We start from the raw sequence: 14,913 nt of genomic DNA on the forward strand, positions 1-14,913 counted from the left end.
AAGCCACCACCACCTCACTCTACACCAAACACTCATCATAATGTTTTGTCTCGGACTGGACACCTTATTGACCAGTCCCAGGAGGCCCCAAGACTACCCCCCCCTCATGTCCCTCTTTGCATTGGGGAGGGAACTGACTGGTGCCCAGTAGCCCCCTGGCCCTCAGGCTCCCCAGGCTGGAATCTGGAGGAAGCTCCTATCTGTGCCCCCCACACACACACACTCAGTTCCCCATCTCCCCTGGGGATCCCTAATCCCGTGCTTCTTCGGGGTGGCACTTCTGGATTTGGGAGAACTCCTGTGTTCCTTACCACCCAGCAGTTTCCTTCTGAGCAGAAACTGGAAGGACAGCAAAACTTGACCCAGAATCTCATGGAGCACAGCATGTGTCCTTGAGCCAGTGAATTGCATACAGAGGAAGCAGGAGGGAAAGGAGACAGAGCCAGGTAATGGGGTGCATCTTGCCAGCCTCCTCCCCCAGCATGCAGGCTCTTGACCCCCTGGACTTGAAGGCCTGGGTGGGTGACCCAACCTGTTTTTTCCACCCCAGAAGATGGCATGGGGTGAGGGTGTAGGTACAGCAAAGGGACCCTCCAGTGGGGCTTGTGGGTGTGAGGGCAGCCTGGCCCCTCTGTGCTCCTGGGTTTCTCAGGGAGTCTGCCCAGCACTGCAGCTTTGTTGGAACACCCAAAAACTTCCTGTAGTCCTGGGTGCAGCCACCCCCACCCCATGCTGGAGGGGTCTGGATTGGGCAGGCTCTGGGATGGAGTGGGGATGCAAAGCTGGCAGGGATTGAAAATGACCTCTTTTAAGGCCTCTGCACCTGACTGTGCAGTAGGTCCTCAGACACCATTGCCTGCAGGTGCTTCTGCCCACAACCTTACCTCACTGGCCATGTGCATCTCAAAACCAGCAGCTCAGTAGGACCACAAGATGTGGGGGGCTGGCATGGACCAGACTCCCAGGAGCAAAGCTCATTCTAAAGACTGCCCTTTTAGTAGCATAGTAGTGAAAACTGCTCCTTCCACAATGGGCCCCACCTGCCCATCTCTGCCCCCTCCCTCCGCATCCCCAAATGCTGGCCAGGCTCAGAAGTGAGAAGTGGTCTTTGGAAGACCGGGCCTTTCTCTCCCTGTGGTTCCACAATGCTGCTTGCTCTCAGGTCTGGCCACGTGGGGGCAGGGCCTGGCCAGGCCATGGCCTTGGGACTGGCCTGCTGGAGCTCCCTGTTGGGGCAGGCAGACTAAGAGAAGAGTCCCACCAGAGCAGGGGATGCAGCACCCTGTGAGGTGCTCAGGTGCCCTTATCTTTGAACCCCAGCTTCCCCCCCCCCAAGGTGGGTCCTGAGCTGCCCCACCCCCAGGGGATGGAGGAAGAAATAGTCCTTGGGCCTCCTCTAGGCCTGAGCAAGGGTGCACCCCCAGAGTCTGAAGAGGGGTACACCTGAGCTGAGGGAAGGAACTGGGAGAAGTCCCCCTATGGACTGGGGGTTTACAGGGATCCTGGGCTGAGGGAGTGTGTGTGTGTGTGTGTGTGTGTGTGTGTGTGTGTGTGTGTGTGTGTTTGGTCGTTCCCAAGGTAGCTGCTTCATTCTTCCCAGGCCTGACATTTAATTTTGCTGGAAGACTAGGGAAGGGTGTCCTGAGGTCCTGGGGATATGGGGGAGATCTTTCCTTCCTTGCCCCCCCTCTGGGTTGATCCCCATCTCCCAGCACTCTTTTACCCCACACTGGGAGTTCTGAGTCAGCTGGAGACCCACTGTTGAGGTGCCTTGGTCCCCAAGGGGGTAATGCCAAGCCCCTAAGAGTTTGACTTCGGGGCCCAGGGACTTTCACACCCACTGTTTCTTCCTGCGGCTGGAAGGGAGATTCAGGGTGGGCAGCCTAGGCAGGGACAGAACGGGATGGAGTTGCCTCAATATGCAGCACTCACCCAGGGCGCCTTCTCCAGGTCCAGTGAGCTGGAGGCCAGGAGGGGCGACTGGAGGCAGCTTTGCCAGCGCAGCCCTGGAGGCCTCGTGCTGGCTCGTCCGCGGTTCCTTCCAGAAGGGAGGCTGGGCCTTTCCTCTGCCCAGCCTGACCCTGGCGCCCTCTCCTTGTGCTCTGCCTCTGCCTGGCCCCAGGCTACTAGGGTGTTGGGGGTGGCCCGGCGCCTAGTTCACCCTACTTCCTTCAAGATGAAAGTGCCTTGGCGTTCATGTCGCCGCCGTGGTGGTGCCGCAGCAGGGCAGAGAGAAGGGGCGCGGTCCGCACACCCCCAGGCTGCAGGGACCCCAGGCTGGGTGCGGTGGGGTGGCTGGAGGGTTCGCAGCCTGGCGGAGCCCTGCTCCTCCGGAGCTTGTAATAGGTCCTTGCCTCCTCTGCCTTCCAATTGAGTCCTGCGTCCCCAGCGTGCGGGAGGGATGACTTCCCGCAGTCCCGCCGGCTGGCCCAGGCCCCTGCCTGCCCTGCCCTCTCCGCAGAGGGGCTGGGGCAGGGGCATCCTGGACAGGGCAACGCCGGGCCCGCACCTCCACCTGCTCCGCCGAAGTACCTGGCTCGGCGGCGAGGGCGGCGTCCCCAGAGCCCCGGCAAGGGTGGCCGGCGGGGCGGTGGGTCCTCACCTGGGCCCCGGCTGGAGCGCGGGAGGGCGGCGGGCGCGCACCCGGGCGGCGCATTGGAGGACACAGAGTCCGTGGGCACTGGGAGAGAGAGGGCTCGGGTCCAGGCCCCCTTTGCCCCCCGCCTCCTGCGTCCGGGGCGGCGGAGGAGAGCGGAGCAGGCGGCGCTACCTCAGTTACTCAGGATCTTCGAAGCCCGTGGTGGCCGAGGGGTGGAGGGGGGGGGGGAAGGCAGGGAGGAGGCCAGAGGAGTTTCGGAGGAGCCGGGACCCGGCGGCAGAGGGGACAGAGGGGACGTGGAGACGGCGGACGTGCGGCCGGTCCACGAGTGACAGAATGTCGGGGCAGCGCCCAGCCCCCGCCCCGCGGGCGCGCCTCCTTGGCCCGGGCGCCCCACCTCGGCGGGCGGGCGCGGGGCGGGCTGGGGGACCGTCGCCGCGCCTCCGGGGCCACCTGGGTCCTTTTAAAGTGTCCGGGGTGCGGGCCCCCGGCGGGAGCGGTGAGCAGGGAATGTTTTCTTAAAGGGCCAGTTACTAGCTGCATTGGGGGGGGGGTAGGGCAGGGGACGGGGGGGGGGGGATAAGTGAGTTGAAGACCGCGAAGGCCAAGGCGAGCCCCCCAATCCCGCGCCGGGGCGGCGGCGGTGGCGGGCGACGATGAGGATGATGAATACATTGCAAAGTTTTTTTGGCCCCGGCGAGGGGTGTCAGATTGAGTGCTGTGTGCGCATGTGCGAAGGTGTCCAAACTGACAATGCTGGGGAGATGAAGATAGTGTGCGGCTGCTTCTGGACTCCGGGAGGAGGAGAGAGATTCCGCCAGCCGACACCATGCGCTCCAAGGCGAGGGCGCGGAAGCTCGCCAAAAGTAAGTCTCCCGCGCTCGCCGCGCCGCGGGCCCTGCCGCGGGGACCAGGAGTGCGCGCCGGCCATGGGTCGGTCTGTCTGTCGGTCTGTCCGGGGCGCGGCGGGCGCACCGACCGCCGGGCGCCCCACTGCTCCGCCTCCCGCGCTTGGGGCGGCGGGGCTCGGCGCAGAGGCTCGGGGCGCCCGGGCCGCTCTCCCCGAAGGCACCGGCCCCCTCCCCGCCAGACCCCCTCCCCCTCGCCAGGCGCTCGGGCCCGGGAACTCTAGGCGCGCGGTGGGGGCCGGGGAGGGGGGTGGGGGGAGGGCCAGGGGTGGAGGGGAGCGAAAAGCGAAAGTTAGCGAAAAGTTGACGAAAGGGGAGAGCAACTTTTTCCTCCTCGCTTGCTCTCTCCCTCTCTCTCTCCCCGAGTGGCTCGCAGCCCTGGTCAAATCATATTCCGGGCTTTTGAAATAGTGGGCGCTAGAGCACCGCCTTTGGCGTCTGCCAGCCGGGCGCAGAGGAGAGAGACCCGGCCGGGAGGGGCAGAGGAGGGGGCGCGGGCCGGCGCCCCCCGGGCTCCGCTGGGCCGCAGGGGCTGAGGAGGCGGGACGGCCGCGGCCCTCGGGGAGCACAATGGACACGCGCTCCTTTCCGACAGGTCTGGCCGCGAAGTTCACTCCCCACAGGCTTCCGCGCGGCGGGCGCTTCCAACGCGCCCGCACCCCCGGGCCTCCTCTGCACAGGGGCAGCCCCGCCGCTCTGCTCCGACCCGCTCACGCCCGCTCGTCCGCAGCGCCTGAGGCCCGCCTGGCGGCAGGAGCTGCCCCGCGCCACACTGCCCTGGCCCCGGGTCTTACTTTCTCTTTCGCTCCTTCTCGGCCGGAGCCCGCGTTCCCGCGCCTGGTCCTTGCCACCCCACTGCCTCCTGCCTCGTCCCGGTCCGCCCGTGCGCCCCACCCGCAGGTCCCGGTCCGTGCGGGAACGGGGCAGGTGGGGCGGCAGGGCGGCTCGCGTGCATCCACTTCAGTCCGTTTGCAGCGAAGCGGGAGTGCCTCGCCTAGCGGAGCCCGCACCCAGGCCCGCAGCCCCCAACCGCCTCCTGCCGCCCCCAGCCGCCGTGGAAAGGGTGCGGGTCCGGTGCCTCTCAGCTTCTCCTGGGATCCCGGGACGACCCCCAGGCCGCTCTGCGCTCCTGCCCTGCCGCCCGCCCTGCAGCCGAGACACCCAGCGCGGCTTGGTGGGCGCGGAGCCCCGGCCGTTTCTAGAAGCGGGGCCTCTCGCCCGGCTTCAGACTCCGCCGGCTCCCCGACAGCCGCCCGTGTTCGCAGGCCGCGTCTCTGGGTCCCTGGGAAAAGCAGTTCCTGACTGCTGCGGGTCGCCCCTGCGCTCCACTGGCGGTCACTTGAGTCCCCAGGGCTGGCTCCCGCTCAGGCCAGTCTCCTGCACAAGCCATCCAAGGCCCAGGCGTCTCCGATCTTCTGTGACCTCTGGCCCCTCTTGCTGCGAACTAGGCCCGCGTTAGGTGCCGGGCGCCTCCAGCCTGCGGGAACTCCCAGGCTGTGCCTCGGAGCCCTGTGGTTTGTACTGCCTGCAGACTCCCTGGGGCTTCAGCCCGCATTGCAGACCACTTGGCCTTTTGTCCTGGGAAGGACGGGTGGGAGCTGCGTTCCTCTCGGCTTTCGCTGCAAGCGAGACAGCTCAAGGCGCCCCTGAAATTTCTCAGTGCCCCAGGCTCGCAGCACTCCCGTTGGAAAGCTCCCTGCCAAGCCGCTCCCAGGCCAGGTGGGGACACTTGGCCCTCAGGCTCCATTCTGCAACCAGAGTGGGGACCCAGGCCTCCTTGCAGAGACCCAGCACCCAGCACCCTCTCCTGGAAGCCTAAGGGAAGAAGGTCCGCTGAAGGCCCCAGTCAGGACCAGCCCCAGCCCCAGCTGCAGCCCATTCTGGGGCAAACACTGGGCACTACTCCTGCCTGGGTCTTGCAGGCCTCCCCAAGGAAGTGTCCCAAGCAGGCAGGGTGCTGGCACGGATTCCAGGAGGAGTGAGTTTCTGGGCCGCTGTTCTAAGCAGATATGACTGTTCCTGGGGCTGCGACTGCATTACCTGGACCTAAGGAGGTGAGGGTCACCTGAGATGCCTGGAGCTACAGAACTATAGCTTAGCCCACATGGCTGGAAAGAGGATAGTGCTGCAGGCCTCTGGACAGGGTCAGCCTTGACCTTGAACTTGAGTTCTAGCTGCAGTGCTCCTTTACAACCGTGTGCTGGGTCTGGAAGGACAGCCATTCTGGGACTGAGCCTCAAGGAGCCAGCTCGTGAGGTGCTGCTGGGGCCATGATTTCGTTTGCATTCTCTCAGGTCCTGTATACGGGTGGGGCCTGCAAACTGGCTGAGCCAGTGGCACCTTAGGGACATGCTGGGGAGGCTGTGTTGGCTTTTCCAAAGCTGGAGGCTGCATCCAGATGTGGGCTACAGGGGCCCTTCAGCACAGGATCAGCCAGATCCCAGAGGCCAGGGCAGATTTGGGGGTACCCTTTCACACTGGCTGGGCTGTGCATACCCCACCTATCACAATCATCTTTCTAACAAAGCTCTTCTTCTCTTGTACCTCATGTGAGCCAGGTTGCAGGTGGTGGCAGGATGTCACACAATAAAGGTGCCCTCCTGAAAGCACAGAGACATATCTGTGGGGTGCTCAGATAATGTGCCCCCATCAATAGCTTGGAACCAAGTGTCTCAGAGGAAAGCTACTCTTGTCCTTCCACCTCCTTGCTCTGATCCCCACAGAGGTGACAGACCTCACCAGTCTGAGAGTCCACTTCTGTCCAGCAGGCCTGGTGTAATATCCCCTGACACTGCATCCAGACCCCACCAACCCCCCCTGCATGTGGAGCCTAGTGGTGTGTGTATGTGTGTGTGTGTGTGTGTTTAAGAGAGAGAGTGTGTGTGTTCTGGAGGTGCTGTGTGTGCTGGCTGGGGAGCAGGGCTAGGGGTTGACTGTTTCTCCTCCCAGACTAGGCTACTATTCTGCTGAGCCCCTCCCTTCTCCCTCACCTCTGGGGGTGGGGAGGGAGCCACCACTTCAACCTGTTCCCTCCAGGCATAGGAGGGCAGCTCCCTGCCTGGACACCAAGTAGACCAGCTGCACCAAGAAGTGTCTGGTTGGGAGTGAGCGTCTAGCCCCGCTTTGGACGAACAGTGGAGGAGGCTGAGCGGGAGGGCAGCACAGGGCTGACGGTGGTGGATGGCCTCAGCCAGGAGCCTGGATTGTCCACCTCCCTTGGGGCTTTGGACAGGATGAGGCCAGCTCTGCTTTGTGTCAGGACCTCTTGCCAGCCCTGCACATAGGACAGGTGCTGCGTGTATCCTGGGGGCCCCAGGCACAGGCCACCCTGCTGGACACAAGATTCTAGCAGGTGCAGTCTGGGGCACCCACCCTGTGGGCCCAGGTGCTTCTTCCTTAAGGGAATTCCCTATGGGGGCAGAGCTGGGCAGAGGCAGTGGTTGGGGTGTGTTGGAAGCCAGGTGTGATGGCAAGGCTCCCCACTCCCCACCTCCTGCAGGCCCCCAGGGAGGCACCAACTCACTGTGCTGTGCGGCATGATTAGTCCTCTGTTACATTCAATTAGGAGGCAATTAGGGATCCTGGGGGTGGGGGGGGCTGGGGCTGGTAATTAAGGTGCTGTATAATTAGACGTTCAACAAAAATTATCCAGGATTAAAAATCTTTTGAACAATTTCGTTAAAAAATTATTATTATTATTTTCAAATAGCATGCCATCCAGTTTATCAGGCTTTGATGCAAATACGCAGGATAGTTTTAGTCTCAGTGGCTGCACCCGTGGGGTGTGTGGGTGTGGCCGGCACTCAGAAAAAGTCTGAGAGCTCCAAAGCTCGGTGCCTAGGCTAGGTGGCCCGCAGGAGCTGCAGGGGCCGCAGGGGCCACAGGGGCCGCTGGGGCCGAGCTCACACTTGTTCAGCTCCAGTCTCTTGGCCTGCGGGAACCCGGGATGCGGCTCCAGTTCTTGGTTCTCTGTTTCATCACGGGCCGCTACCGCCTGCCTGCTTAGGGTCTACCAGGCGCCCTGACCCCAGGCAGACACCGTGTACCTCAGCCCAGAAGTGTTTCAGTCTTCAAGTTCCCTGCCCCTTGGACAGAGCAGGGAGACCCCCCCACCTGCAGAACCCCAACTCACAGCCAATCCCCTTAGACCTTTCTTGGAAGACCTGCCTTCTGGGAAATAGAAGGGAGGGAGCCCCGCAGGAGAGGAGTGTGGTGAGTGCCTCAGTATGGGGCCATGGGGCCTGGCACAGAGGGTGAGGTGCACTTAACTCATGCACCTTCCCTTGTGATCGCCCAGTGTGGCAGCTCTAGCCTCTGGGGAGGGGGTCTACCCACTTCTGGGACCCCCAAGAAGAATGGGGGTATAGTATGGATGCACCATGTTTAGGGGCTTAAAAAAACCAGCACAGAGAGATGCAGGAACCCCAAGAGGTCACACAGCAAGGCCAAGGGGGAGGATAATGACATAAAGCCCCCCAGTTTGCTGGGGAGCACCCCCTCTCCTTCCTCAGGGCCCCCACATGCAGGCTACAGTTAATTCCACAGGAATTTTTAATGTGTCAGGGTTTAAACTTCTTTTTTTCTTCTCAAGGCCAACACTTGTAACAGGTCTGGTTCTGCAAAAAGCAAGTAAGATGTCTATGTGCTTGGGGCTGGTGGAGCGAGTGGATGGTGTGTTGTTCTCTCAGCTGCCTGTGACTGGAGTCTCACTCCCTCTCCACCTGTGACCCCCCTACCCCTCTGCTGAGCCTTAACTGTCCCCTCCCACAGATGGCAGGTGAGAATAGTGAAAGTGGTCATCCAGCTGCCAATGGATATGTACTTACCCACCCCCACCTGAGCAAACACTCTCACCCCTACCCACATGAATGGGGGCTCTCTTCATGCCCCCTGCACCTCTAGGAAGTCTGGTGCTGTTGCTCTGCTGCTTAACCCCAAGAGCTGTTGGCCAAGGCCATTGGGCCTCCAGCCGGCCACAGTTACACAGTTACAGTGATAGGCCACGCTGGTCCAGCTGGCCCAGCGAGTGCTCCAGAGCAGTCAGAGTCTCGGGCAGTGGGAGGGGTTGTCTTTTGTCCTGACCAGGCTTCTTTTGGCCTGAGTGTGGAGTCCTTCTTGATCTGGAGGTGTCTGGCCTGGCCAGGCTGGCCATGTCTGGTGGACTCAAAGGAACAATGGCCTCGGAGATGACAGATAGGAGTGGCGGTTTCAGTGAGATACATATTTGTTTAATAGTTAACATTCTGTGAAAAAAAAATGGAGAGAAGTCAGATTCTGGGGAAGGCTTTTGCTTATTTTATATCCACTATAACTATATCTGTCCATGAAAATTGGCTTAATTATATCAATGGAATGTTTCTTTTTCAATTCTGTATGCAATTAGTCCATCTCGCTGGCTGCAATTTATTTTAATAAAAAAATAAACCAGTGGTGTGTTCAGTTCCTCGTCCCCTGGGGACAAATGCGATTGGTGTGTTTAATTTCATTAACTACAATGCGGCCTACTGGAAAAATGTATAAAATCAGCTTTCTACAGCTTAAACACTGGCATTTGAAACAAATCATTATTGCATTAGCTGTCACACTGGTAATTCTAGAATTGGAGAGAAAAAATATATTATGGCTGTTTTTATAACCCTTTGCAAATGCACTGTTAAAATAATTTATAATCATTCTCAAACATGGCTAGATCCTAGTGAATATTTTATCTCCTCTAAACAAGGCTCTGCAATCACCAGGCACATGTCAGCAGCTGCTCACGAGGCCTTCTCCACCTTGGGCTCCTGGTGCAGGTGGGCACAGTGGCCATGGTTGGCTGTGCATGGGACCAGGTCCCCCTTCTTCCCAAACCCCATGTGGAGCTGCTGCAGCAGCAGCACGCTTGTCAGAAACCTGCCAGGGGTCAGAGTGCATCCCAAGTGGAGGTGGAGGAGGGCACCCAAGATGCTGTGCTGGTGGGGAAGAACCCCCTGCCCTGGGCTCCTCACTCAGTCTTGGGAGTTGCTGTGCCTTCCAAACCCTGCTCTGGAGAGCCAGGGCTCTGTGGGCTTGCACGCCCACTTTCTGAACCTAACATGCAGCCTCTGCCAACAAGGTTGGTTAGGAAATCCACCCGACTGGCACAGCTTCTGTGTGGAAAATACACTGGCAGAGGAATGTCTGCTGTCACCTGCTTCCTATGAGTGCCCCGAGTGTTTGTGGCAGACAGGTGTGTCCTGTAAGGGCTGACTCTGCAGGCCACGGGGATTCTCTTCTGCTCTGCCTTCCTTGCTGGCAAGGTCTGGCTGGGGGCTGTCGAGGATGGGCACTGGCTGGCAGAATGTGGGGCTTCTGGTTCCCAGTGCCCCAGGAAGCTCTAAGCTGAGCTGCTGGCTCCTCTCGGTGTAGAGTTGAGGGAAAGACTGTAAAGGAGTAAAGAAAGCTCCTTGGGCACAGCCTCACTCTGCTGTCGTTGTCTCCTATGGGTGTCCCAGGTCCTAAGAGTGTATCTGGTTGCTTCTCTATGCCAGGCAGTGGGAATTAAGGGGAGGGGGGTCAGGGGCCTTGGAAGAGCTCTTAGGTCATCCCTAGAAGCCTGTGTGGGCATGTCTGACTGTAGAGGGAACTGTTTTCTTACCCTGCCATGTGGCCCCCTGACCCATCTGCATGACTGCAGGTGGATTTCCTTGTTTTCTTTGGACTCAGTTTTATTCTGTGTTGATCATGGGGGTCTCCTGTTAGAATTCCCTCTGTGGACTCCTGGCCACCCCTTCTCAGTAGCAGGGTTTGGGGGCAGCCGTTGTGGCAGGGCCTTGAGGGCCTGGCCCCAGTATCCCCACTATACCTGGCCTGGGGGGACCTGTCTCCTCTGGCATGACCTCCACATGCCGAGGGCGGGTGCTCAGGCTTGCGGTTTGCTTTGCATTCGGCGTACTGCCGAGTTGGGAAATAAGTGGCTTTGTCTACTTTCCTACTTTAGAAAGAATAACAAAGACAGGCCGAGTACAAATATCTCCTGGCCAGCAGGCCCCAACATGGCCCCGAGGCCTCACTGGGCCTGGCCCTGCTGGCAGGTCGGGGTGTCTCTAGGGCCCCATGACCAGGGCTGCCTGCCTTGAACCCCAGAAGGCAGACTGTTCTCTTCCTTTTAGGAAGCAAAATTCACATCCCACTCCCTCATTTCCAGTGTTTGCTGGGCTCCCTGACTGGAGAGCCCTAGATGTAGAGCCCCCAGACCTACCTCTGAGCCCAGAAGAAGGGACAAAATTCTGAGAACAAGAATTTGAATTGAGCTGATGTGTGCTACTTATGCACCTGAGCATTGACTTGGCTGGTGTGTGCTCTGCACACGCATGTGCTCATCTGCGCCTCATGCTCCTCTGCCCTGGCCTTAAGTGCATAGAAGGTTTCAGAAGCAAGTGTCCAGCATGTTGTTTGGATGGTCCTGGGATGGGGATTGGTTCTTGAATGTGGTAGTGAATCTGAAAAGCAGTCAAACAGAATTTGGGCTTTATCTTCCTGACCTGTGGGGAAATTGCTCTGTGCCACCAGCTTTTGTGGGAGATGCTAGGTGGAGGCTGGAGGGAGGGTTAAAGCCAGCCTTGGCACAGTGGAAGTGCTTTTGCTCCCAGCTGCTCTGTATCCTGGGAGGGGGTGTAGCTTACAGGGGCTGTCCCTCTCCCCCCCCCCCCCCCCCCCGCCAGTGCTTGACCACTCAGCCTGAGATGAAACATGTGCACCAAGAGCTGGAGAGTTTATTTGCAAAGCAAGGAGCCCCGGCTCTCCCCCAGAGGCCTTGTTTTCTCGGGGACTGTGCTTCCCCTAGCTTTGGTGGCTCCACTCTGTCCACATCCATTCACATAGCCTTGTGGAGCCATGCATGCTGTCTGTGGACCTACTGTATGCCAGGGCCATGGCCTGGAATCTGAACCTCCACTTCCCAGCCCTGGGAATGAGTACAGTCAGACTCACATGCCTTCCACTCACCTGAGCCTTGGCCCTTGTAGCTGCAGTCAGCCAGCTTTGGCCTGGCTTCTGTGTGGGAAGTGGAGTCCCTGGGAAGCGCCCCCCCCCCTACAATTCCCCTAGCTCAGATAGCAAGGCTAAAGGGAGGGGGAAAGCAGCTGAGAGGTTTGTGCATTTGCCTTTGCTTCCAGGGCAGCCCCGTCCCCTCCCAGTCCCCCTTCTTCCCTCCAACTTCCCCTCCCTCTCTTTTAAATTCAGTGGATCAAAATTAGATTTGTGTGCATGGCTGTGGCACCTCGGGCGGCTGGGCACCTCTGACATTTCATCGTGGGGATAAGGTGCCCGGGTCGCCGTGTGATGAATGGGGAGGGAATGTGACCGGGCATGCGTTCCCGTGACACAGTCTAATCCCCATCTCTGTGTCCAGAGGCCGCTCATCGATATCCTCCCGAAATATGGATTTACATAATGGGCTCCCAGCCGCCCCTTCTGCCTTCCACTTGGAGAAGGGGTACATTTGCAAATGCTCAGATGTCTATCTGCTCAGCGGACTGTGGCGGCCCCTTTGGAGAGGCTTGGACATGCCCATCCAGAAAACACATAAACAAAGAGTGAAGGCTGCCCACCGGAGGGCCAAGTGGCTGCTGTGGCCCTGCTACACTTAGGGCCTGGGGCTTTGGTGACCCTGGAACACTGACCTTCAGCCCTCACTTCATCCCTGTCACTTCCCCTTGGAGCTGGCAGCTGCTGCTTTTATTGCTCAGGTCCTGACTCCAGGAAAATTCTGAAAGGTCCAAAAGAAGGCTGTTCCCCCAAAATGGTGTTATCAGGGAGTCCTCAGTCCCAAGGGCAATGTTGCCATGACACCCCGGAGTGGGATTTGCCTCACCTGTGTCAATCTCCAGCTCACAGGGAGCAGCTTGCCTGCCCTCTCCTGCTCACTGCCCAGCTGCCCAGCTCTAGGTGAGCAGGCCTCCCAGGCCAAACTTGCAGGTACCCTGGGATGCATTTCTGGGGTGCATTGTGGATGGGGAGCACCATGCTGCCTGGAAGCCCTGAGCTTCTCCTGGAAGGAAGTTGATGATCTGGTTGAAGTGAACTGCTCCCAGCCCTGGGGAGGTCAACACCGGGCAGCTTGGCATCACCACCCCTTGTCCCAAGGAGCTGGCTCCCTCTGGGGAACCTGGTGTTCCCAGCAAATCACTCCTAGGCTCTTATTCTTGGAACGGCCCCTGCATTTTTGAGCCATTTGAAAATGGGATACATGCTGTTAGAGGGAGAAGCAGTCTCCATAGAGAAAGACCCTTTACCTGGGCAGCTTTTAGTGGCTGGCTTTGGGTGGGTATGTGCAGGCCCAGGGCTAGTTGTGCACACATGGCCATGGTGTCTGAGTCCCATTTGTGTGCTGGCCACTCTTTTCTGTCTTGTCAGCAAGCCTGGCTGCCAGAGCTTTGAAAAGTGCCTTCCTGTCTGCATCTGTCCCCACACTCACCCCTGAGTTGTCCTGTGTGGGGTCTGGGACCTGGCCCCCGAGCATATTTTCAGCTGGTTGTTGCAGAAGAGATCGGAAAAGTTCCTGGGAGAGGTGGTGAGTGGAGAGCTTGCTTTGTGCTTTTGGACACCCCCACCCCCAAAGAAACAAAGAGGAGAGAGGGGCTGTTTAGATAATCCCGGGGCCCTCGTGCTTGCGTTTAGAAAAATTAGGCCCTCTTGAAAAATTACAGAATTATGCTGCCCGTGTCGGGTTCCCAGATAATGATGTGTCTGTGTGTGAAAATATTAAATTGCAATAACACGCCTGTGAGTACCTCTCTGAATAGGGTATTCAGTTCCCGGTCCAAGCAGCGCATAAAGCTAGTGACTGACAGAATACAAATGGTGCTATCAAACACTGGGTGGGGGCTTTGTAGCCAGACCCATGGTCCTAAACTCATGCATTCTTTCTCTCTCTCTGTCTCAGTCTATCTGTCCATCCTTCCTGTCTATGGCACTGATTATTTATCACATCAGCGGGTTGGGGGGAAGCTTGCAGAGGCAGATCAATTTTACTTTATTTTATTTTATTTTATTTTATTTTATTTTTCTTCCCTCGAGTGACTGGATGTTCCTTGAAAGAGAAGCCCTACTAAGACGTGCCAGGGCTTGTGTGTGTATGTGTCTTCAGGCCTCTGTAGTTTCCTTTTCTGGCCTGTGTAGATGGTGGTTTCCAACAGCAGCTGACTGGCCCTGTGGCCAGGCCAGGAGGACTTAACACGAGGTCTGTCGGGAGGAGCAGCACCAGGAAGGCTTCTTCTGGGGTGGCATAATGGAGAACAGCAACAGGCCTGTGAGAATAACTGGTTTCCACACCACTGCAGATCTGTGGATGGAGGTCCTGATGCTTTGTGCTCGGAGCTCTTACCCGTGTTCTGGAAGTACGTGTGTGTGTGTGTGTGTGTGTGTGTGTGTGTGTTCGTGTGTGTTCATGTGTGCATCTCTGCATACACAGTGTGCATGAATGAGTCCCTGGGGCTGTGATGGCTGCATGTTTGGCCCAGTGTCCTCAGCAACGAAAGGGTTGGAAAAAGAAAACCCTGGTGGAAAATGAGAGCACTCAGAAATCCTGGGGGCAGAGTGCCGGCCCAAGGGGGGGCTCCCGTTTCATAGCTGGGAATCAGAATGGCAAAGTGGAGCCCCTCAGCCCCCCGGTTCCTCAGTTCCCGCCCTGAGTCTTAACTTTCTTTCCATGGAAGGTGTTAATCTTACCTTCCAAAAGTTAGATAAAGCAGCTGAGAGCTGCTGTTGGTTATTGAATCTCTGCTGCTAATTACAGGGTCTGGGGTCCCCAGACCCAGCTCTGCTGGTCTCGCTGGCAGGTTTCATAAGGAGGCCTCTGTGCTCCTGCCTTACCCAGGGTGTAACATTGCCTGACAGAATGCCCTCTTCAAAGGGGAGGGTGCTTACTGCCTGGCCCTGAGAAGTTGGGACAGATCCCACCTGCCCCTTGGGAGCCCCCCTTGTCCTGTTAGACCCAGTGTGCCCGGCTGTGCTGAGAAAGACCCTCTCTTTACTCCCTGAAAGGTGGGTTCCCATGTGTGTCAGGGTCCTGGGAAGTGACTTCACGGAGGTCTGAGCTGCAGGTGGAGTGCAGGCAAGTTGGGACCTGACCAGGATGCTGGCTTGGTCACAGACAGAGGGACAGCAACCCCCACAGGTGGGCATGGCAGGCATAGCCACTTAATCAACGCTTCACGACCCTCCTCAAAGGTTTTGGCTCTCAGCTTGTCAAAGCAAAATCAAGTCTCTCCTCGCCTCTGCCTAGTCCAGCTGGAGTCCTTTAGGACCTGGGGTTGGTGACACCAATGCCTTCCACCTCCCACCCCCCACCCCCACCCCCATAGCTCCCAGGGATGATCACTGTCTGCACCTCCAGTATCTGAGTCACCTCAAAAGTGTCCAACATCCAATGCAAGTCTGCTCTTG

At 58.5% G+C, this 14,913-nt stretch overlaps 1 protein-coding gene across 5 annotated transcripts in view; it reads left to right on the forward strand.

Moving 5' to 3' along the window:
• The first annotated feature begins 3,246 nt into the window (after positions 1–3,246).
• Positions 3,247–14,913, forward strand: part of PRDM16 (PR/SET domain 16) — a 276,384-nt gene continuing 264,717 nt past the window's right edge. For 4 of the 5 annotated variants that reach the window (XM_060199937.1, XM_060199938.1, XM_016191028.2 and 1 more), the window contains exon 1: positions 3,247–3,465. In XM_060199937.1, coding sequence (XP_060055920.1) covers positions 3,429–3,465 — 37 coding nt within the window. In that variant the 5' untranslated portion in view covers positions 3,247–3,428. The remainder of the gene's footprint in view (positions 3,466–14,913) is intronic. The other variant, XM_060199940.1, reaches the window with a different exon arrangement.

The sequence above is a fragment of the Erinaceus europaeus genome, chromosome 10 (assembly GCF_950295315.1).
Source record: "Erinaceus europaeus chromosome 10, mEriEur2.1, whole genome shotgun sequence".
Lineage (NCBI taxonomy): Eukaryota > Metazoa > Chordata > Mammalia > Eulipotyphla > Erinaceidae > Erinaceus > Erinaceus europaeus.